The sequence below is a fragment of the Euprymna scolopes genome, chromosome 3, assembly GCF_053919585.1.
Source record: "Euprymna scolopes isolate OS-2025 chromosome 3, ASM5391958v1, whole genome shotgun sequence".
NCBI lineage: Eukaryota > Metazoa > Mollusca > Cephalopoda > Sepiida > Sepiolidae > Euprymna > Euprymna scolopes.
The window spans coordinates 79601473-79625841 of NC_136484.1; the positions used below are offsets into that span (position 1 = coordinate 79601473).

At 46.3% G+C, this 24369-nt stretch overlaps 1 protein-coding gene across 6 annotated transcripts in view; it reads left to right on the forward strand.

The window, feature by feature from the left end:
• Positions 1-24369, forward strand: part of LOC145256465 (serine/threonine-protein kinase Nek8-like) — a 453710-nt gene that overhangs the window by 125956 nt on the left and 303385 nt on the right. For 5 of the 6 annotated variants that reach the window (XM_080115404.1, XM_080115411.1, XM_080115420.1 and 2 more), the window contains one exon: positions 22695-22744. The exons of the other annotated variant lie outside the window; for it this stretch is intronic. In XM_080115404.1, the coding sequence (XP_079971530.1) occupies positions 22695-22744 (50 nt within the window). The remainder of the gene's footprint in view (positions 1-22694; positions 22745-24369) is intronic. 6 annotated transcript variants of the gene reach the window in all.

A 24369-nucleotide genomic window follows, 5' to 3' on the forward strand; every position in this document is an offset into this window, starting at 1 on the left:
TTTAATCTTCGTTCATAATCCTGGATATGTTACTAATTTCGACACTACTTTTTATAATTAAAAACCCACATTATGCCTCTCCCTCCTACTTATATAATATATTTGATATATTGTCTGGGCTTATTATATCATTACAAACACACCAATCAAGTAACTCACATTTCATCATTTTTCATAATTCTTGGATATGTTACTAATTTCGACAATAATTTTCATAACTTTAACCCATTATCTCGCTCCCCCTTACTTAAATAATAACTTTGATATATTGCCTGGGCTGATTATTTCATTACAAACAAATCAATCAATTCTGGGTATTCTCATAGTATACATGTTTCGCCTATCTTATCCAACGCCGCATATTCTGCTAATATATATCGTTCACCTATCTTATTTGATCCCAGGCGACGCTGGGTATTTTGCTACTATATAGTAGCAAAATACCCACCTATCTCATTCAATACTGGGCAACGCTTTCTGATAGTATATATTTGCACATCTCATTCAATCCCGGGACTGATTTAATATCCGCCACCCCACTGTTGAAAATATACATTAAATAAAGTAATGTTTTAATCGTAAACTGTTTCAGCCATTTCCAGGACTGACATTATATACCCAACCCACTGCTAAAAATATACATGATAATAATGTAATGTCTTTTTCTTTTTTTTTTACATAGGCGTCACCACTTATCAAGGCCGATAGGCCACTCAAGGATAAGGGTTAAAGAGTCTACAGTAGTCAAAAGGACAATATAGTAATCGATAGTAATGGAAGTTCGGTAAATTTGTTAACTTAAGTGGAACGGCTCATCAGAAACTTGTTCACGTTGGACTTGAAGACAACCATATTATTTACAGCTGGAAAGCAGGAAAACGGAAGACAATTCCACAGGCGTGCAGTTCTAAGAAAAAGCTTTGATCATGGAATCTATGTTTAGGTTTAGGCACAGATAAAGAGTGGGGAAAATTATTGATAATGTTTTCAGCTAGTCGAGTGTTTCTTGTGAAAGTTTGGCAAGGGGGGGACCATAGATTGAAGCTCAGTCGAACACTTTCCATGAAAATAACGATAAAGCAGAGACAAACTCGCAACATCTCTTCTGTGAGATAGAGGTTGCAGCGAAGAGAAAAGGATATCTCCCACCAGGCCACAAAGTCTATTTTGAACCCTATCAAGGCAGGACAAGTCTTTTCTAGCAGCTCCTGCCCATATGTGGCAACAGTATTCCATCCCTGGACGTATCTGGCTCTTATATATATAGAGAGAATTGCATCAGCAGTGAGATATCTACTGGATCGATAGAGGGATCCGACCATTTTTCCAGCGGCCTTGGCAACAGATTTGATGTACGTATTCCATTTAAGATCAGGAGTAAAGGTCAAGCCCAGAAGCCTGTCAAAACTTGAGGCCTCCCCAAGACGAGAGTCATTCATTTTAATTGATGCCAGATGGGGATCAGAACGTTGATGATGTAAAGATAGAAGCTTGGTCTTTAGATGCATTAAAAGTAACCAGACACTCCTTTCCCCATTGTACAACGTGATCAAGATCAGAGGACAGAGAATCGGAGAGAACTTGGTCGTTTACTGCCTTAGATGTGCTACCATAGATGGTAGTGTCGTCAGCAAAAATGTCTACGAATGATGTAAGGATATGATTTGGAAGATCATTAATGTAGATCAAGAAAAGAGTTGGGCCCAGGATGGACCCCTGAGAGACTCCAGCATTTATACTGTGAGCTTCTGATTTTTGCCCATAAATAATAAACTGTTTCAGCCATTTCTGGAACTGACTTATAATCCCCAACCCACTGTTGAAGATATACATGAAATAAAGTAATGTATAAATCGTAAACTTTTTCAGCCATTCCTGGGACCGACTTCTTATCTCCCATCCTACTGTTAAAAATATACATTAAATAAAGTAATGCGTAATGCGTAAACGGTTTCACCCATTTTCAGGACTGATTTAATATCCCCCACCCCACTGTTAAGATATACATGAAATAAAGTAATGGTTAAATCATAAACGGTTTGAGTAATTTCCGGGACTGACTTCATATCCCGTAACCCACTGCTTAAAATATACTTGAAATAAAGTAATGTTTAAATCATAAACTGTTTCAGCAGCTTTTCGAAAGTAAAAAAATTAGCACGCTTAGGGATTAGGCAACCATTGCTTCAACATGAATTTCTGAATGTAGTATTAGTTTCAGCATGCCACTGACTTAAACCCCCCCCCCCTTTTTTGCTCTTGGTTAATGGAGGTAAATCCTTCATTACTGACACAATTTTTATTTTTGTTATTGATCAGGGTTGATCAGAGTGCCCCTTTTGGGGAGCTGGGTTCTCCCTAAATTTATAACCGACCTCATGTCCAATTCCGCCCTTGTGGGGAGGCAAGTAAACAAAAAAAAATAATCAGAACGGACATTTTCCAGGGTATTTTGTAATTAAATCAGAAATAACTTTTTCCAGTTAGTTTTTTAATATTAAAACTTTGTTACATTAAACATAGTACCTATTCACAATGCCTCTTCACAGGACAGATTTGGACACCGGGGTTGCTTTTTAACGTGGAGAAAAAATTGTCTTAATCGTAAAGGATTTCTCTTCGTCTGAGAGAGAAGAAATTGAAATGTAACACATGAAGAACAGATACTACACTTTGATCTTATTTATATATTTTATTTCTGGCAAAAGTACAAAAAACATGCAACATTTACTAAAAACAAAATTAGGCACAAGGCCCTATAAGAAATTGGGAGGGGGAGGGTACAGGGTCTTTTTGACTAAAGTGACAAAAAGTGAATAATGAAGACTTTGGAGTCTTACTCTTGACTGGCAACATTTACCAAAATACCTCATTCACTCTGTGGATCCTAATCTAACTAATAACCCCAGCGTTCAATGTAAAATTTAACTATGTACAATTTGTATATTCATTTCTGTATGTTGTGTGTGCATTTTTTTTTTTTTTTTTCGTGTGTGTATATGCATGTGTGAGAAAATAAAGTTCGATTTCATTAGAAAAATAAAGTTCTTGAATTAATTAGAATAAAATGTTCGTGGAGTGGGAAAAAGCTAACAAAAATGTTCATTTCAAAAAATAAGGAAAAAAACTACTACTGTGTTGTTAGTACTATTCTATGTGGCTAGATCCCCCACTGTTTTCCGGGGAACCGAAAACAAGCAGGGCATCCCTAATGGGGTTTGGGGAAGTAGCCTTAATGGAGATGGGAGAAAATAAAGCAACGGATGAAGGGGGTAGGAAGGTGACCTCTGAGTAGGGGGATGACCGGGGGCATCAGAAAATAAAGATGAGGAGCAGAGGGGTTGGGTCGACTCAGAGGTTCTCTAATACCAAAAAATAAAATCAGGAACAGGATCTCATTTGTACCACCAGTCAAGAGTTACTTTACTGAACTTTTAATGCTAACCTAGGCGGGATGGGTTCCGTAGGACCCAGCACCGCCCATGCAGGTAATTGGGGAGTGGGTGGACTCAGAGGTTCTCTAGTACCAAAAATAATAACAGGAGCGGGATCTCGTTTATACCACCAGTCAAGAGTCTCTTTAATTAATTATGCTAAACTTAAGCGGGATGGGTTCCGAAGGACCCAGCACCACCCGTGCCATGCTCAAGGAGGGAACACGTACTGAAACTTGGCTCCTCGACGGATGCACAAACTAGTGCTATGCACCCACCTCTTGTCAAATTCCACTCTAGGCAACCTCTTCCAATCGCATCTGATCTTTACTTTAAGCAAATGTTTAAAGTAAACGATCTTGAGGCGCGTGATCCAAATGACCATGCGCGCTACTGCTAGGATCGCCAGGAAAACCAAACTTTCCTCCCTGGGGAACGGCGGCTCCATGTTGTACACAAAACTTCCTACGTCGAGATCGAGCAGACACTCGGCATCGATGCGAGCTGTTACCCCCTCGACGTACTTTAATAATCCGGCTGCAACTAAAAAACGCGTGGTCGATTGTTTCGGGCTCACGTTCGTCACAGCACGGACAGAAGCGCCTGGTATGTTCTTTATACCGGAAAAGTTCGAAGAGGGGCAGCGCATTTCGGACCAGTCGCCAAGTCAGGGAGAATTCCGAGTTATTCAGAATCTCCCGTCCCAGCGCCCAACACCATTGAGAACGGACAACCTCCATCGACCATCCCATCCGCCTACAAAGTGGATCCTTCGCGGTCCCCTCCACTAAATCCCGATATAGTTTATTCCTTGGCTGATCGAGGACACTGGTCCCCGGCAAAGCTCTAAGAGCGGTCCGGCATTCGGAGAAGAACTTGACTCCCCCTTCGGTCTACGACGACCTTCTACCGAAGGGTTGGGTTTGAGATTGGGAAACGAGTTCTCAACCACAGGGACCCAAGGAGCGTCTCCTTCAAGCGAACGACCCAGGAAAGCCAATCTCTTGGCGTTTCTATGACACAAGAGACTGGGCTGACCCAGGCCTCCCTCGCTCGGACTTTGAACACAGACCTCTCTGCAGACATAATGCTTACCCTCGTTCCACAATAGTGAATCGAGGCGCCCTTGTAAGCGGGTTAGTCGTTCTGCAGGGAGAGGAAGTACAGACAAACGGTAAAGGATGAGCGGAAAGACGTATGTAGCACACGCCTCCGCCCGACCCTTCAAGGACAATTTCCTTCCAATCCAAGTCTTTACTGACGATTTGACCTTAGACTGTACTTCCGACCAATTCTTTTCCAGCTGAAGTCCCGGTCCAAAACAGACACCGAGAATACGGACCGGTCCATCGGTCCAGCTGAAAATACCTGGAAGCGAGTTTACCCCGGTCCAGGCCCCCAACCGCAGGCCAACAGACTTGCTACGGTTGAAGATGGCCCCTGTTACTTCTTCGTATCGAGCGAGCGCCTCGACCACTGCTTGAACGTCCGTGTGGCAAGACACGAACACGGTGACGTCATCGGCGAACGCGGAAACCCTGGCTCGTGTGCCTCCAGGGAGAGCTATTCCGCGCAGACTGGTGTAGCCGCCTCGTCTCTTAACTTGCGAAGGAGGGGTTCCAACGCCAGGACATACAACAGAGGCGACAGCGGACAACCCTGTCGCACCGACCGAGAGACAGCGAATGACTCCGACAGCTTACCGTTGATCTGCACCGCTACAGTCGGCCTGTCATACAGAACAAAGATCCACTTGCGGAAGTCCGGATTAAATCCGGCGGCCTCTAACACAGATCCTAGGAACCGATGGTCGACCCTATCGAATGCCTTGGACTGATCCAAACTGATCAGCGCGGCTTCGGCGTCGTCTTCTGTCCCCTCTATGATCGAGCGTATCAAGTGCAGATTGTCTTGAATCGATCTCCCCTTCACAGCATAAGTCTGGTCTGGTTCGTTCAAGTCAGTGATGACAGCCTGCAAGCGATTCGCAAGAATCTTTGCCAAAATCTTTAACTGTGTTTAGCAGAGTCAAGGGCCTAAAATCATCAAAGTTTTCCCTCCCACCATGCCGTTGACCTTTCCTCAGCAATGTGATCACACCCTTGGTCACCTGTCCAGGGATGGAACCCTGGGCAAACCAATGGTTGAACATATCCTTCAGAAGAGGGACCAACATGGGCGACAGCCTCAAGTAAAACTCGTAGGGTAAACCATCAAGCCCCGGAGATTTGTTATAGCCGACCTGCTTCAACGCAGTAATGACCTCATGTTCAGTAATAAGACCATCACAGCTAGCTGCCCGAGCCGCCGTGAGGCGGGGCGAGTCAGCTAAATAGCTGCCAAACTCATCAACCCTGAGTCCGGGTAGTTGGGTGAAGCGCACCGATAGATGCTCCCAAAACCCCTCACAGATCTCCCGAGTCGATACTAAAGCGTGTCCTTCCAGGTTATATACTTTACGAATGTACCCATCCGAACTGCGCCTTAAAGCAGCCTTACGCTCAACGGTGTCAACATTCACAGCCTCGTTGGAAACTTTGTTTAACCTAGCCCTAACTACTTGACCTTCATACCGCTCACTAGCCAAGCGGTTGAGATCTTGTTTAGCTAGTGCTAACTCTAGGGGATCCCCCCCTTCCACCGCCCGGGTCAGCTTATCCTCTAAGCGCTTCTTTGCCTTAGCCTTATCTAACGCGAGGCGTTGGCTATACTGGACAGAGAAGCGCCTAATTTTGGCCTTAAGACTAACCCACCACTTACTCCCTGTAACCGCCCCCACTAAAGCCCGCTGAATTAGCTCCGTGACCTTCAACCGGCAGTCCTCCAGCTCCAACAAGGTGCTGTTGAACTTCCAGTATCCGGCCAGTTTAGGCCTAGCACTTAAGTTCAAACGGGCCATAACAAGTTTATGGTCCGAGTGTCCTAACAAGTGGAACGTGGGGCAAGATAGGAAGTCTACATCGCCTCTTCTAATTAACATCCGATCCAAGTAAGTATTTGGATGGGAAGGCACTACAGAATGCCACGTCCACATCTCCCGCCCCGGATGATCAAGACGAAATCGCACAAAGCCATCAGGTCAGACAGAGTGCTGTCACACCGCACCGACCCGCTAGCCCCCCCGACCTTATCTATTTTGGGATCAAGGATTGCATTCCAATCACCCATTAAAACTAACCGTTCCGGATCCACTAAGAAGCCCTCCAACCGTCGAAAAAAGGTTGCCCTCTCTACAGCAGAATTGGGAGCATAAACAGCAACAATCCGAAAAACACTACAATTAACAGCAACATCAACAACAAGCGCCCGCCCGTCCTCGCCTGCGTGAACAACATTCACCGACGCTGACAGGGTGCGTTTCACTAGCAAGGAGATTCCACGACTATAAGTATTGCCATATGCTGAGTAGACATCGTAATCGTTTACCAGCACCTGACAATCCTCGTCACAAACAAAGTGGGTCTCCTGTATAGCGGCGATATCTACCTTAAGGGAAACCAGGTCTCTCACAACGCGCGAGGCCTTGCTTCGACACCTGATGCCCCTCACATTCAATGTAGCCAAGTTTAAAGCCATGTTCACTTACCTTAGGCAGTGTCACAGACGGGTCTGAAGTCCTCGGCAGTGAGGACGTAGCAGGCTTGCCGAAGGCTTCCGGTCAGCAGGTCCGCAGAAGGTAATCCATCCAGGGGAAAAGTTAGTTTCAATGCCCTGTATAGGGAAGGGTGGACATACAGGGGTGTGCGACCATCGCATTTTATTGTTAAGTTTTTAAGAGACTGATGGTCCATGTCGACAAGCTGTTGGCCCGGTATTGCCTCCTTGGCTGCCTCCAGCATCGCCCATAGACCCTCCGTTCTTGAGTCCTTGTTTGCCCTTACAAAGGTTGTCAGTAAGGGGGCGTCTTTAAAGCGGTCTGGTTGTGTGACTCTGTCACCACCCAAATACAAAAAGTTTTGTAATTTGTTGAAACGGACCTTCTGCTTCCCCTTCAGTTCTGGTATATTTCGCTGAAGGTCCGGTTCACATATCCTGTCCCCTGGCAGGAACGGCAGTTTCTTAGTTCTTTCTGACCTCACTGCTGTTGTCGGGGAGGGGTCCTCTTGATGCTGAGGAGGGAAAGAGGTTTTCGGGGAGGGAGTGTCTTGTTCCGTTGCGATGTTGATGGGCTTGTCGCAAGACACGGGGCACGGAGCATCTGTAGGCGGGTTTGGGAGGGAGGGCGAGGTGGATGTTTGTTGCTTTGGCTGGGAGGCCAAAGAGGAGACAGGGTGCACAGACTGCTTTTCCGATGGTATGACAGTCTCTGTGGGGGTTGGGTTATCTGCCTTCATTTTCCGGCTCTTTCTCCTCCTCGCTCTTCTTATTTCTGTAGCGCTTAGCGCTATCTTTGCTGGTGAGGCTTCTTCCTCTTCTTCCGACACTGCCTCCTCCTCGGATTCTTGTAGTTTCCTTTTATTTGAGGAGGCTGGTGCTTGTGTGTCCATTTTTGTTAAATCCCCTGTCATGTCTTCGGTTTGGGCTATGATCGCTGTTGGAGTGGAAGGCTGTTTGCTGGTCTTTCCTTTTTTAGCGACCGTCACCCATCCCTGTTTGGCTTCTGGGGGGCTTGTGGTTTTAACGGGAGCGGGGGCCATGATTGTGGCTTTGGACGCCTCCGACGTTCTGCTGGCTGTTTTTCGTTTAGGGCAGTCCTTGGCCATATGGCCCTGTTGTTGGCATTGCCAGCAGTGGGGCCTCCTCCCTTCAACTATTAAGGAGAGCGTCCAATCCCCAAACTGAATCGTGGCCGGGATGCCGAAGAAACCCACCTTATCCAACATCATCTGCACCTTGTAATCTCCGGTCATGATATTTCTTTGACCGCGGCTAGGCGTGACTTCCTCGACATCCCTATATTGGCTGAGGATGGCTCCCAGCTGTCTTGCTCCCATGTAGCAGGGGACGTTTAGCACCGACACAATTGTCCTTCTCTTATTAAGGTAAACCGGGTGCAATTTGATGTTTTTGGATTGATGGTTTACCTTAGAGAGTCTGACGGCGTCTTCTGGGGTGGGAAGCAGGACATCCCACATGGCATAGCTTTTCCGGCAGATGTAGTTCGCCGGGATGTTCTGCTCCATCAATATTTTCACCATCGTCTCCTTGTTGATCCCTGTTAGGCTTCTAGTCTTAGTGTCCAAGGTGATTAAAGATAGCACTCTCTTCTCTAGACTTTCCACCTGACCGAGGAGGGGCTGGACGGTGTTCCCTTTTGTGACATTTCTATAAGTTGAGAGAAAGAGGTCACGGTACTCCTGAGGAGTCATTTTTTCCTCCTCTCTCCGTCTCCATGCTGAAACTCCTCCAAATTGTGTATTCGAGGATCCTGGAACCGGAGAGGCGTTGGCTGGAGCTTTCTGATTCGTGGAGGTCGAACTGGTCGTAGAGCTGGGGGTCTGACCTTTTCCAGACAGGGTTGGCCAGTCCGCAGATGATGAAGCGTGCTGGCTTTCCCGACTTTCCGGGCCATTCTCCGTCCTCTTTTTCTGAGGTTGGACTGCTTTCTCCTCAGATGCAGGACGTTCCGTTCTTGGGGAGGTCTTCCCGGCATTTGTAAGCTTGGTAGCGGCCGCTGCTTCAGGTTTCTCTTCGGTCTGCATTTTGTTGTTGCCGGTCGAGATCTTGTTGGCTTCATTGGCCGCCTCTATTTGGTCGTTGCCCTCTTGGGGAATGCTAGAGGGTGCCGGGTCCACCATGTCCTCCTCGAATAATGACTGCAAGGAGGCGATAGTTGCGTTAAACAACTCCTCTTCAGTATTCTTGGAGGAGTTGTTCTTCTCCTTTTCCTCTTTTGTTGGTGAGGAATCCCTCTTTTGGGGAGCGGAGGAGCATTGTTCTGGTGTTGCCACCATTGCTTTTGAGCTTCGGGGTGTCGTTGGTCCGTGCCCCTTTTCCTTTTCTCCCACTGGCGAGCTTGCGTCTGCTCTCACAGTCAGGTTGCCCTCATGGGGAGCCGTCTGCTCCTTCTTGGTTGCAGCCGGTACTTCACTGGGGTTCGCCGCAGGCTGCGGCCCTACCCCGCTACTTCCATCCAAGGTCGCCGCGGGCTGCGGCCCTACCTTGTCTCCAACCTCTATTTGGATCTGGCTCTCCATCTCTCCACTAACCCGGGGCCAGGATTTTGCTCCCTTTTCCGGGGATTTCGCAGGGGGAGCAATGTCACGCATTTGGAGTGGTGTGCCTCGCCTGCTTGGCATTGTGGAGGGGGCGTTGGCCGCTTACGCAGAGCAGGCCTGGGAGGGAGGAAAAATAAAAATTGTGCGGGGGGAAAAAAGGGATGGAGGGGGTGGCCAGGGGCGAAGAGAGAAAGAGAGTTGACCTCCTCTCGCGGGGAAGTCGGGGAAGTCAGCTCGATCCCCCCTTGCGGGGGGAGAGCAGAGAAGATAGACCAAAGTGGTGGCTAGCGGGTCTGAGTGCCGCGTCGCAATTAAGGGAAGAGAGGGAAAGGCATCTCTGCCCAGAGAGAAGGCAAAAACGAAGGTATAAACCCCAAAACCCTTCCCTCAAACAACCCCAACAGGAAGCGACAAAGAGACCCAGTCTGCTCGATCCAACGGGAGAGCAGCGAAGGAAGACAAAGACTAGCGGGTCAGAGTGCCACTAGTTAATTAAAAGGGAGAAGTAGACATTCCTCCCAGAGAGAGGGAGAAAAGAAGAAAACTTAAAACTAAACCTTAATACTAAAAAACCTTAGTCTAAGCTGAAGGTCCTGACTCCCCAAAGGAGGGGGTCTGGTCCTTGCAGACGTGAAAAACCTTAAATCTGGCTAAAGAGCCCGGTGGCCGTTCCCTTCGAAGTCAATTGGTAAGAGCAGAAGTTTCGCAGCTGAAGAACAGATACTACACTTTGATCTTATTTATTTATTTTATTGTTGTCAAAAAATGAATTTACAATATCAAATTATAAAAGCAAAAATAACAAACAACAAAATTAGGCACAAGGCCCTATAAGAAATTGGGGAGGGGAGGGTTCAGGGTCTTTGTGACTATTGACATTTGATAAAAATGGACTTTGAAGTCTCACTCTTGACTGGCAACATTTACCACAATACCTCATTCACTCTGTGGATTCTAATCTAACTAATATATCCCCAGCGTTTAGAATACAAGAAAACATATGTACAATTGGTAAAAACCTATCTGTATGTCTGTCTATGCATTTTTTTTTTTTTTTTTTTAATTTTTTTTTTTAATATATATAAACAATATAGTGAGTGTGTGCATTTGTGAAATGACAAAAAGAGTTCAAATTCATAAAAATATATACAGTTTATAATCAAGTTATTAAAAGCACGTGGAGTGGGGCAAACTAATGAAAAGAGTTCAATTTAAACATAAAAGATACAGCCTACTTGGTTTGTTAGTACTGACCCCCCTATCTAACGATTAGACCCCCCCACTGTTTTCCGGGGAACCGAAAACAAGCAGGGAAATCCCTATGAGGGGTTGGGGTGAAGCCTTAATAGGAGAAAAGAATTTAATGGGAGGAGGGGAGGATTGGTGTCCTCTGAGTATTGGGGGAGGACCAGGATTACATCCAAAATAAAAGCAGGTAATTGGGGAGTGGGTGGACTCAGAGGTTCTCTAGTACCAAAAATAATAACAGGAGCGGGATCTCGTTTATACCACCAGTCAAGAGTCTCTTTAATTAATTATGCTAAACTTAAGCGGGATGGGTTCCGAAGGACCCAGCACCACCCGTGCCATGCTCAAGGAGGGAACACGTACTGAAACTTGGCTCCTCGACGGATGCACAAACTAGTGCTGTGCACCCACCTCTTGTCAAATTCCACTCTAGGCAACCTCTTCCAATCGCATCTGATCTTTACTTTAAGCAAATGTTTAAAGTAAACGCTCAGATCCCGATCCGGAACAGATGTCCCTTCGCGGACCAACTTGAGGCGCGTGATCCAAATGACCATTCACGCTACTGCTAGGATCGCCAGGAAAACCAAACTTTCCTCCCTGGGGAACGGCGGCTCCATGTTGTACACAAAACTTCCTACGTTGAGATCGAGCAGACACTCGGCATCGATGCGAGCTGTTACCCCCTCGACGTACTTTAATAATCCGGCTGCAACTAAAAAACGCGTGGTCGATTGTTTCGGGCTCACGTTCGTCACAGCACAGACAGAAGCGCCTGGTATGTTCTTTATACCGGAAAAGTTCGAAGAGGGGCAGCGCATTTCGGACCAGTCGCCAAGTCAGGGAGAATTCCGAGTTATTCAGAATCTCCCGTCCCAGCGCCCAACACCATTGAGAACGGACAACCTCCATCGACCATCCCATCCGCCTACAAAGTGGATCCTTCGCGGTCCCCTCCACTAAATCCCGATATAGTTTATTCCTTGGCTGATCGAGGACACTGGTCCCCGGCAAAGCTCTAAGAGCGGTCCGGCATTCGGAGAAGAACTTGACTCCCCCTTCGGTCTACGACGACCTTCTACCGAAGGGTTGGGTTTGAGATTGGGAAACGAGTTCTCAACCACAGGGACCCAAGGAGCGTCTCCTTCAAGCGAACGACCCAGGAAAGCCAATCTCTTGGCGTTTCTATGACACAAGAGACTGGGCTGACCCAGGCCTCCCTCGCTCGGACTTTGAACACAGACCTCTCTGCAGACATAATGCTTACCCTCGTTCCACAATAGTGAATCGAGGCGCCCTTGTAAGCGGGTTAGTCGTTCTGCAGGGAGAGGAAGTACAGACAAACGGTAAAGGATGAGTGGAAAGACGTATGTAGCACACGCCTCCGCCCGACCCTTCAAGGACAATTTCCTTCCAATCCAAGTCTTTACTGACGATTTGACCTTAGACTGTACTTCCGACCAATTCTTTTCCAGCTGAAGTCCCGGTCCAAACCAGACACCGAGAATACGGACCGGTCCATCGGTCCAGCTGAAAATACCTGGAAGCGAGTTTACCCCGGTCCAGGCCCCCAACCGCAGGCCAACAGACTTGCTACGGTTGAAGATGGCCCCTGTTACTTCTTTGTATCGAGCGAGCGCCTCGACCACCGCTTGAACGTCCGTGTGGCAAGACACGAACATGTTGACGTCATCGGCGAACGCGGAAACCCTGGCTCGTGTGCCTCCAGGGAGAGCTATTCCGCGCAGGACTGGTGTAGCCCCTCGTCCCTTAAATTGCGAATGAGGGGTTCCAACGCCAGGACATATAACAGAGGCGACAGCGGACAACCCTGTCGCACCGACCGAGAGACAGCGAATGACTCCGATAGCTTACCGTTGATCTGCACCGCCACCGTTGGCCTGTCATACAAAGATCCACTTGCGGAAGTCCGGATTAAATCCGGCGGCCTCTAACACAGATCCTAAGAACCGATGGTCGACCCTATCGAATGCCTTGGACTGATCCAAACTGATCAGTGCGGCTTCGGCGTCGTCTTCTGTCCCCTCTATGATCGAGCGTATCAAATGCAGATTGTCTTGAATCGATCTCCCCTTCACAGCATAAGTCTGGTCTGGTTCGATCAAATCATTGATGACAACCTGCAAGCGATTCGCAAGTATCTTTGCCAAAATCTTTAACTCTGTGTTTAGCAGAGTCAAGGGCCTAAAATCATCAAAGTTTTCCCCTCCACCATGCCGTTGACCTTTCCTCAGCAATGTGATCACACCCTTGGTCACCTGTCCAGGGATGGAACCCTGGGCAAACCAATGGTTGAAAATATCCTTCAGAAGAGGGACCAACATGGGCGACAGCCTCAAGTAAAACTCGTAGGGTAAACCATCAAGCCCCGGAGATTTGTTATAGCCGACCTGCTTCAACGCAGTAATGACCTCATGTTCAGTAATAAGACCATCACAGCTAGCCGTTCAAGCCGCCGTGAGGCGGGGCGAGTCAGCCAAATAGCTGCCAAACTCATCAACCCTGAGTCTGGGTAGTTGGGTGAAGCGCACCGATAGATGCTCCCGAAACCCCTTGCAGATCTCCTGAGTCGATACTAAAGCGTGTCCTTCCAGGTTATGTACTTTACGAATGTACCCATCCGAACTGCGCCTTAAAGCAGCCTTACGCTCAACGGCGTCAACATTCACAGCCTCGTTAGAAACTTTGTTTAACCTAGCCCTAACTACTTGACCTTCATACCGCTCGCTAGCCAAGCGGTTGAGATCTTGTTTAGCTAGTGCTAACTCTAGGGGATCCCCCCCATTCCACCGCCCGGGTCAGCTTATCCTCTAAGCGCTTCTTTGCCTTAGCCTTATCTAACGCGAGGCGTTGGCTATACTGGACAGAGAAGCGCCTAATTTTGGCCTTAAGACTAACCCACCACTTACTCCCTGTAACCGCCCCCACTAAAGCCCGCTGAATTAGCTCAGTGACCTTCAACCGGCAGTCCTCCAGCTCCAACAAGGTGCTGTTGAACTTCCAGTATCCGGCCAGTTTAGGCCTAGCACTTAAGTTCAAACGGGCCATAACAAGTTTATGGTCCGAGTGTCCTAACAAGTGGAACGTGGGGCAAGATAGGAAGTCTACATCGCCTCTTCTAATTAACATCCTATCCAAGTAAGTACTCGGATGGGAAGGCACTACAGAATGCCACGTCCACATCTCCCGCCCCGAATGATCCAGACGAAATCTGTCGACGAGATCGCACAAAGCCATCAGGTCAGACAGAGTGCTGTCACACCGCACCGACCCGCTAGCCCCCCCGACCTTATCTATTTTGGGATCAAGGATTGCATTCCAATCACCCATTAAAACTAACCGTTCCGGATCCACTAAGAAGCCCTCCAACCGTCGAAAAAAGGTTGCCCTCTCTACAGCAGCATTGGGAGCATAAACAGCAACAATCCGAAAAGCACTACAATTAACAGCAACATCAACAACAAGCGCCCGCCCGTCCTCGTCTGCGTGAACAACATTCACCAACGCTGACAGGGTGCGATTCACTAGCAAGGAGATTCCACGACTATAGGTATTGCCATATGCTGAGTAAACATCGTAATCGTTTACCAGCACCTGACAATCCCCATCACAAAAAAAGTGGGTCTCCTGGATAGCGGCAATATCTACCTTAAGGGACACCAGGTCTCTCACAATGCGCGCGGCCTTGCTTCGATACCTGATGCCCCTCACATTCAATGTAGCCAAGTTTAAAGACATGATCACTTACCTTAAGCACTGTCACAGACGGGTCTGAAATCCCTGGCAGTAAGGACGTGGCAGGCCTGGCCGAGGCTCCCGGTAAGTAGATCAGCAGAGGGTACTCCATCCTTGGCCACGCCTCCCACGTCCAGCGGGAAGGTTAGCTTGAGTGCCCTGTAAAAGGAGGGGTGTATGTACAGCGGGACTCTGCCCTCACATTTGTAAGATAAGTTCTTTAGCGAAGGATGCTCATCATCCACCAACTGCTGGCCTGGGATATCCTTCGCTGCATGGATCATTGCTCAGAGGACTTCAGTTCTGGCATCCTTGTTAACACCGACAAACGGCCAATGAAGCCAACAAGATCTCGACCGGCAAAAGTGTCTTTAAAATTGGTCGGGTCGGCTATGCTGTCACCGCCGACGTGGACCAAGCTCTTGAGTTTGTTGTACCGGACTTTTTGTTGTCCTTTGAGGTCCAGTATAGGTAAGTGCGAGTCCACTTCGCAAATCCTGTCCCCCGGCAGAAAAGGGAGTTTTTTCGTCCTCACTGTTCTGACCGGCAGAGAATTGGTTGGTTCTGGCGGAGTGTTGTTGCGACTTGAGGAGGGAGGGGGGGTTGGCGTGATGTTGTTATCATGGGGGGAGGAGCCCGCTTTAGGCACGTCCTGAGGAGCCGACTGCACGGTGGTAATCTCCTCTGCCTGCGCTGCTTCCCTTTTCCTTTTGTTGCTTCTCCTCCCCTTCTTCCTCGACTGCTTCTCCAAACTGTTGTCTCCCTCCTCTCGTTCCGACAACACTACTTCCTCCTCCGACTCTGTCGGAGATACTGGGAGCTTTCTTTTGGTAGAGGAGGCTTGAACCTCCATCTCCTCTACCTTTGAAATCTTCCCGCGTTGGTCAGGGTTCTTGTTGGTGGTGTCTCTGTTTTTGTTTGCTATTGGAGTCTGTTGTTTTGTTGTCTGTGTTTGCAATGTTGGTATCTGTTATTTTGTTGTCTGTGTTTGCGATGTTGGCGTCGGTGCTTGAGTTGTTTTTGTTTTCTTGAGTGTTTGTGTCTGTAATCTTCTTGTTCGTGTTATTTGTGCTTGCAATGTTTTTCCTTGTGATGCCTGTGTCTGTGTTGTGTTTGTTGATGTTGTTAGCAGACGTGGTAGGTTTGTTGGTTTGGTTCTGTTTTGTGTTGTTGGTGTTGTTGTTGTTGTTGGTGCTGTTGTTATTGGCCAATGGCTTAGCTGGTCTATTCTTTCTGACCACCTTGCTCCAACCGGCCTCGTCCTCTTGGTTTGCCGGCACTGCTGCTGTTGCTGGTTGTTGGGCTGGCTGTTTCGCTGATGGTCCTGCTGCTGGTCTCTTTGGACAGTCTTTGGCCATGTGACCCTGCTTAAGGCAGTGCCAGCAGTGCGGCCGCCTGCCCTCCACTATAACGGAGAGTGTCCATTCTCCGTATTTGAGGATCGCGGAGATTTTGTCAAAGCTAGCCAGGTCCACACTCATAGACAGTTTATAATTGCCTGTCATGAGGTTGCGTGGACCTTTAACTGGCCATATATCCTCGACGTCACCGTACTGACTCAGTACCGCGCCCAGTTGCTTTGCGCCCAGGTAGCAGGGAACTCCCAGTACCGACACTGTCGTTCTCCTTTTCCCCTGATATTCTGGTTTGAGGGCCAAATGTTTCCAGGTGATGTTGGCCCTGGACAGCTTCTCCGCTTCTTCCTTATCCGACAGGAGCAGTTCCCATTTTGCATAGCTCCTGCAGACTATATAACTGGCCGGGACCTTCAAATCCTGGAGGAGTTGCATCATTGTTTCCTGGCCGACCCCGGTAAGTCTTTTGCTCCTGGTGTCTGCCGTAACGAAGGAAATGACGCGATGTTGAAGCTCCTCCACTGCTCCCGGAAGGGGTTTGATAGTGTTCCCTTCCGTATACTTTTTGTAAGTTGACTCGAACAGGTCCCTGTAGTCCTGCGGCGTGAGCTTCTTCTGCTGTGGGCCCCACGCCCTTTTCTCTTTGCCTTGTGGACTGCTGTCCGCGTTGTTTGCTGCTTTAGGCTTTTCCCCATCCACGGGTGTGGAACTTTCGCCCGTATGGGGGTTCTTGGATGCGCTTAGGGCTGGCCACTCCTCCTTCGATTTGTTGCCTGGGCACAGTGCTGGTCAGTCCGCCGCTACATCCGTGGACAGGTTTTCTCCATCCTGGGCTTTTGCTCTCTTCTTCTTGGGCGGCTGCAGAATGGGAGTTTCCTTGGGAGTTAGTTGTGCCTCCCCACCTGGGGATGTACCTCCTTTGGCAGTTGGTGAGATTGTGGCTAGGGATGACGTTCCCCTGTTTGGGGTCTCGGGTACCATGCCGCTCTCTGCCTTCACCATTTCAATCTCCTCCCTGCCCTCTTGGATCTTATTGAGGGGAGGGTCGTTTTCTTGGCTTGAGAAGAGAGCTTTGATGGAGGCTATTGTGTCTTCAAAATGCTCCTCATTGTTCTTCGAGGGGCTGCTCTTCTTACTGGAACCTCCCACGAGGGATTGGCCCTTGAGGGGAGCGGGGGAGACTTGACCCGCTGTTCCTCGGCTGAATTCGGAGTCTTCAGGAGTATCTGCTTCTGATTCCGTCGACTCGACCTTCTCTACTGCACTGGCCTCTCCTTTTCCAGTGTCGTTGCCCTCGTGGGGAGTCTTTGTGGAGGCTCCTGTCTTGATGTCTGGGGTCGCCGCGGGCTGCGGCCCTACCCCGCCCATTGCTTCCAAGGTCGCCGCGGGCTGCGGCCCTACCTTGCTGTCTGACATCACGGCTGGTTTCTCTTCTTCTTCGTTGGCCCGGGGCCGGGATTTTACTCTCTTATCCGGGGATTCAGGGGGAGAGATGCTCCGCATTTGGGGTGATGATCCCCGCCTGCTCGGCATCGTGGAGGGAGTGTTGGTCGCTGACGCAGACCAGGCCTGGGAGGGAGGAAAAAATAAAATAGTACTGGGGACAAAGGGGATGGAGGGGGCGGCCAGGGGCGAAGAGAGAAAGAGGTTTGACCTCCCCTCGCGGGGAAGTCATGTTAGTCAGCTCGATCCCCCCTTGCGGGGGGAGAGCAGAGAAGTAAAAACAAAGTGGTGGCTAGCGGGTCAGAGTGCCGCGTCGCAATTAAGGGAAGAGAGGGAAAGGCATCTCTGCCCAGAGAGAAGGCAAAAACGAAAAGGTATGAACCCCATAACCCTTCCCTCAAACAACCCCAACAGGAAGCGACAAAGAGACCCAGTCTGCTTGATCCAACGGGAGAGCAGCGAAGGAAGACAAAGACTAGCGGGTCAGAGTGCCGCTAGTTAATTAAGAGGGAGAAGTAGACATTCCTCCCAGAGAGAGGGAGAAACGAAGAAAACCTTAAAACTACTTAAAACTACTTATAACTAAAAACTTAGACTAACAACAAGGTCCTGGCTCCCCAAAGGAGGGGGTCAGGTCCTTGTAGACGAGTGAATGCCTTAACCTGGCTAAAGAGCCCGGTGGCAGATCCCCTCTCGGACAATTGCAAGAGCAAAAGTTTCGCACTGAGAACAGATGGTGTTTATTTGCTCTCCCACCGAGCAAATTAGGCACAAGGCCGATTTTTAATGTGAGGAGGGAAGGGAGGGGGAAGGGAAAAAGGGGACCAGCTCCCGAGAGGTGGGAAATGGGAGCTGGTTAATGGTCAGGCATGTGGGGTTGCCCCCACATCTGGTCTTTGCTAGTCATAGCTAGTCATAGCTAGTCATAGCTTGCAGCATCTGCCGGAACAGATACTACACTTTGATCTTATTTATATATTTTATTGAATGGAAAAAACATTGAATCATACATAAAAGCATAAACAATATAAATTCAATACAACAAAATTAGGCACAAGGCCCTATAAGAAATTGGGGAAGGGAAGGGTGCAGGGTCTTTTTGACTAACGCTATTATCTTGGAATGACAGCGAATACTCTTGACTGGCAACTTTCACCATAATACCTCAATCATTCATTGGGAGTAAATCTACCTAAAATCCCCATCGTTTGTCCCCAAACAATTAAAAAAGAATGTTGTAAAGTTGTATTCGTGTTTGTGTATGCATTTTTTTTTTTTTTTTTTTTTTTTTTTAATATATTAAAATGTATATGTGTATAAAAGTTCAAAAGTTCTTTGTGCTTAAATATATTTACAAAAAAGTTCGTGGAGGGAGGGGAGAAAGCTAAAAAGTGAAAAAGTGTAAAATGTCCGTGAAGGTAGGGTTATCTTCAAAAAACCAAATATAATGCCTATTGGGGAGTGTTAGTAAGTTGGCCCTCCCTTCCCGCATCTAAGAACTAGACCGCCCACTGTTTTCCGGGGAACCGAAAACAAGCAGATGATCCCTATCTGGGAATGGGGAGATGCTTAATCGGGCTCAGGGAAAAAATAATGCGGTGAGGGTAAGGGGTAGACGGTGTTCTCTGAGTCTCTGGGGGAGGAGAGGGAACAAAATCAAATCAGAGTGTACTGGGAGGGGTGACTCGGAGAAACTCTGGTACCAAAAAATAAAATTGGGACAGGAACACGATTTTACCACCAGTCAAGAGTCTTTTTACATATAACTTATGCTAGCCTAGCGGGGCGGGTGCTGAGAGACCCAGGACCGCCTGTGCTATGTCTCATGGAGGAAACACGTATTCAAACCTAGCTCCTCGACGGATGCACAAGCTAGTGTTGTGCACCCACCTCTTGTTAAATTCCACTCTAGGCAACCTCCTCCAATCGCATCTGATTTTTACTTTAAGCAAATGTTTAAAGTAAACAATCAGATCCCGATCTGAAACAGATGTCCCTTCGCGGACCAACTTGAGGCGCGTGATCCAGATCACCATTCGCGCCACTGCCAGTATCACCATACTTTCCTCCCTGGGGAACGGCGGCTCCATGTTGTAAACAAAACATCCCAAGTCGAGATCGATCGGGCGCTTGCCATCGATGCGAGCCATTACCTCTGCGACGTACCTCAATAGGTCCTGAATCCGGCTACAACTAAAAAACGCATGCTCGACTGTTTCGAGCCTGCGTTCGTCGCAGCGCAGACACCAGGACCCCGTCTGATCTCCATATATGCTGAGTTCGTCGAAGAGGGGCAGTGCTTTTCGGACCAGTCGCCAAGTCAGGGAGAATTCCGAATTAGTAAGAAAATCCCGACCCGGCGCCCAACTGAACTGAGAACGGATAACTTCCAACGACCAACCTAAACGCCTACTTAGGGGATCCTTCGCGGTACCCACCACTAGTTCCCGATAAAGCTTCTTTCTAGGCTGATCAAGGACACTAGTCCCCGGCAAAGCTCTAAGAGCGGTTCGGCATTCGGAAAAGAACTTGGACTCTCCCTTCGGTCTACGACGACGTTCTACCGAAGGGTTGGGTTTGAGATTGGGAAACGAGTTCTCAACCACAGGGACCCAAGGAGCGTTCTCCCCAAGTGAACGACCCAGGAAAGCCAATCTCTCGGCGTTTCTATGACACAAGAGACTGGGCTGACCCAGGCCTCTCGGACTCTGGACACAGACCTCTCTGCAGACATAGTGCTTACCCTCGTCCCACAGTAGTGAGTCGAGGCGCTTTTGTAAGCGGGTTAGGCGTTCTGCAGGGAGAGGAAGTACAGACAATCGGTAAAGGATGAGTGGAAAGACGTATGTAGCACACGCCTCCGCCCGACCCTTCAAGGACAATTTCCTTCCAATCCAAGTCTTGACCGACGATTTGACCTTGCCATGTACTTCCGACCAATTTTTCTCCAGTTGAAGTCCCGGTCCAAACCAGACACTGAGAATACGGACCGGTCCATCGGTCCAACTGAAGATACCTGGAAGCGAGTTTACCCCGGTCCAGGCCCCAACCGCAGGCCGACAGACTTGCTACGGTTGAAGATGGCCCCCGTGACTTCTTCGTATCGAGCGAGCGCCTCAACCACCGCTTGAACGTCCGTGGGGCAAGACACGAACACGGTGACATCATCGGCGAACGCGGAAACCCTGGCTTGTGTGCCTCCAGGTAAAGCAATTCCGCGCAGGACTGGTGTAGCCGCCTCGTCCCTTAACTTGCGAAGGAGGGGTTCCAACGCCAGGACGTACAAAAGAGGCGACAGCGGACACCCTTGTCGCACCGACCGGGAGACAGCGAATGATTCCGACAGCCTACCATTGATCTGCACCGCTACCGTTGGCCTGTCATACAGAACAAAGATCCACTTGCGGAAGTCCGGATTAAATCCGGCGGCCTCTAGCACAGATCCCAGGAACCGATGGTCGACCCTATCGAACGCCTTGGACTGATCTAAACTGATCAGCGCGGCTTCAGTGTCGTCTTCTATTCCCTCTATGATCGAGCGAATCAGATGAAGATTGTCCTGAATCGATCTCCCCTTCACAGCATAAGTCTGATCAGGTTCGACCAAGTCAGTAATGACAACCTGCAAACGGTTCGCAAGAATCTTTGCCAAAATCTTTAACTCTGTGTTTAGCAGAGTCAAGGGCCTAAAGTCATCAAACGTTTCCACTCCACCATGCCGTTGACCTTTCCTCAGCAATGTGATCACTCCTTTGGAGACCTGTCCAGGAATGGATCCCTGGACAAACCAATGGTTGAACACATCCTTCAGAAGAGGGACCAACATGGGCGATAACCTCAAGTAGAACTCATAGGGTAAACCATCGAGCCCCGGGGACTTGTTGTAGCCGACCTGCTTTAACGCAGTAATGACCTCATGTTCCGTAATCAAACCATCACAGCTAGCCGCCCGAGCCGCCGTAAGGCGGGGCGAGTCAGCTAAATAGCTGCCAAACTCCTCGACCCTGAGTCTGGGCAGTTGGGTGAAGCGCTCCGATAGATGCTCCCGAAACCCCTCGCAGATCTCCCGAGTCGACACTAAAGCGTGTCCTTCCAGGTTATGTACTTTTCGAATGTACCCGTCCGAACCGCGAAAGGCCAAGAAAGACAAAGCATGTTTATTACCATTGCCTTAATAGTGACACCAATTTTTTTTAATATTTCAAGGGTGACAAGGTTTATTTGGAATATTCCACTTTCCTTTTTTAGGGATGCACAGCATGATAACAGACGGAGAGATAAGCGTAATAATATAATGATTATATATTTTCTTGGTGTATCTACAGTCTGCCAGAGCAGCATTGTAAAAATTTGAGTTGGCCTCAAAAATTGACTGATTTCCTTATTGGACAAATAAATTCATATATACTTATATTTATTTTATTTTGTTATATATATATATATATATATATATATATATATATATATAAACTTGATTAATTTATATAGTTGTTAATAGATCCTTATCAATGGTTTTGCAATCTTAATGATTGTGATATTGCATACAAACACAATTTAAATGATGATCATATGATTGCTTTGTTTCTTTTTTTGTTTTTGCTAATGGGTGAATATTTATCAAGGCTAAATTATACGATAATACGATAATGAGCTGGATCGTGATAAATACTATGAGAGAATTGAAAATCTCCATATAGCACCCATTTCAAACAACAGAATACAGTAAAAACATCACTCGTGAAATATGAGGACCAAAGGACAAAGTAGAAGTGAAAAATATCAGGATACTATGAGTTGCAATAATAAAAAAATTAAATAATTAAAGCCGAGGCTCACTTTCTATAATTTGGAAGTATTTGAATGTTTTTAGTACATACTACATAAGAATAATAATGTCTGGCTGATGATCACCGTAAAACCTGAAACCCAGAATTGTCAAAAACGCTGATCACTTGAATATTTTTTGTATCATACTAAAAAAAGAGGGTCAAGTGGTAAATATCCTACATCATTTCATGGTGCTAACCATTATTATATTTATAAAGATTTATTAAGCTAAAGTCTATGAGTATCAATGATAAAAAATTGACAGGGTTGTGATCAGCTTGATGAAATATTTAGGAGAATTTTATCTGTATGTACATGTTCTGTTTATTGTTTTATTGTTTTTTGTTTGCTTGTCTTGATAACATAAATTTTATAAGAATAAATGTGATAACTTCATACTTTTTACTTATTTGATTATAATAATTGAATCTTATATTCTTGTCAAAATGTCTTTAATATTTTTTGCCTTTCAGGTTGTTGGTACTCCTTGTTATCTTTCTCCAGAATTATGTTCAGGTATGCCGTATCCTTTATGAGAGGAAAAACACTAATTGGAAATCATAAAACGTTTTTATTAACATTGTATTTGCTTTTGCTTTATTAGCTATTCATCTTGCCTATTTCTGTGTGCATATCATTCATCATTGTTATATGTTTGCAAAGCTGTACATAATAAATTAATCTTCAAATTGTAAGGTTTGTTTTTAACCATAGATTTTCAAATGTTTCATAAATTTATCCTGTTATATTGAAATTTATTAGAAAATTAATTTCTGGTGAAAAATTATAATGTTTTATATGTGGTGACATGCGTTGGACAATTTTTAGAAATTGACTTTCAAGTTATCTATGACCATGTTTTTCTTGGTTTTCCTCTGTGTTTATCTTTATTATTCTACATCTACTCTCATCCATTCTTTCAATGTGGCCATACTATCAAAGCCTCCTGTTCTGCACACATTTTCCTATACTTATATAATATCTATACATATATATTCTTGTTTATTCTTTCTCTGAGCTCATGAAATCTGAGCCAGTCTTTAAAACTTGAATTACACATCCATTGTATCATTCTCATATCATTTCTCTCCATGTGATACATTTCCTCAATCCTTACTGGCCAGGCTTGGCTTTTCATACATAATCACTAGAGCTAGGACAACAGAATATTTTTGTTTTTACTCTCAAGTATATATCCGACACCGTGATTCAAACGAGAACCGCATCACTCTATATAAAAACATATAAAAATATATATCAACAGATACAAGAATATATATATATATATATAATATAAAGCTGAACGTCTGTGTGTGTGTGTGTCTGGTCACGAATAGGCTCCTATATGGTTGACTATTATAGAAAACTGATCACAGAAGATGTATCAAAACACAGGAATAGGTATGTTTGATCTGGCATAATGATGATTCATTAAAATTGTGGTGTCTGCATATGCGCCTGGTCCACAAAGTATGGAAATAAAAAATGTAAAAATTAAAAAAAAAACGTTTACAAGTGTTTTTGATATAGATGTACATAATAATACTTTGATAAGTATGTTTTAACTTAAATAGGGATGGTATAATAAAATTGTGGGGTCTGCATTCATTCCTGGCCTCCATAAAATGGAAATAGGCACAAATTTTAATAAAGACTTTACATATCTATCTGCGTAAGTGTACTGATAATTATGTTTCAGTTTGAAGAAATATGGTATAATAAAATTATGGGGTGTTCATTTGCACCTGACCTCCATAGAATAGAAATATGTCACAAAGTTTTTTAATATAGATCCACAGAATATTGTGATAAGTGTTTCGGTGTGAACAGATATGGTATAATAAATTATCGGGTTTATCTATCTTATTTTTAATTTCATCATATTTTGCTTTGGTTTTGATACCCCAAATTCGAAGCTATCTCTTTACAACCCTTCCTTTTCATAACATATCATACTTTCATAAATTAGAGTCAATTTTCTGTAGGCTGTTTTTGAACCCAGTCAACGAAGGGTACTTTTGCTAGTGTGTGTATATATATATATATATATATATATATATAATTTTACTGTATATATATATATATATATATATATATATAATTTTACTGTATATATATATATATATATATATATATATATAATTTTAC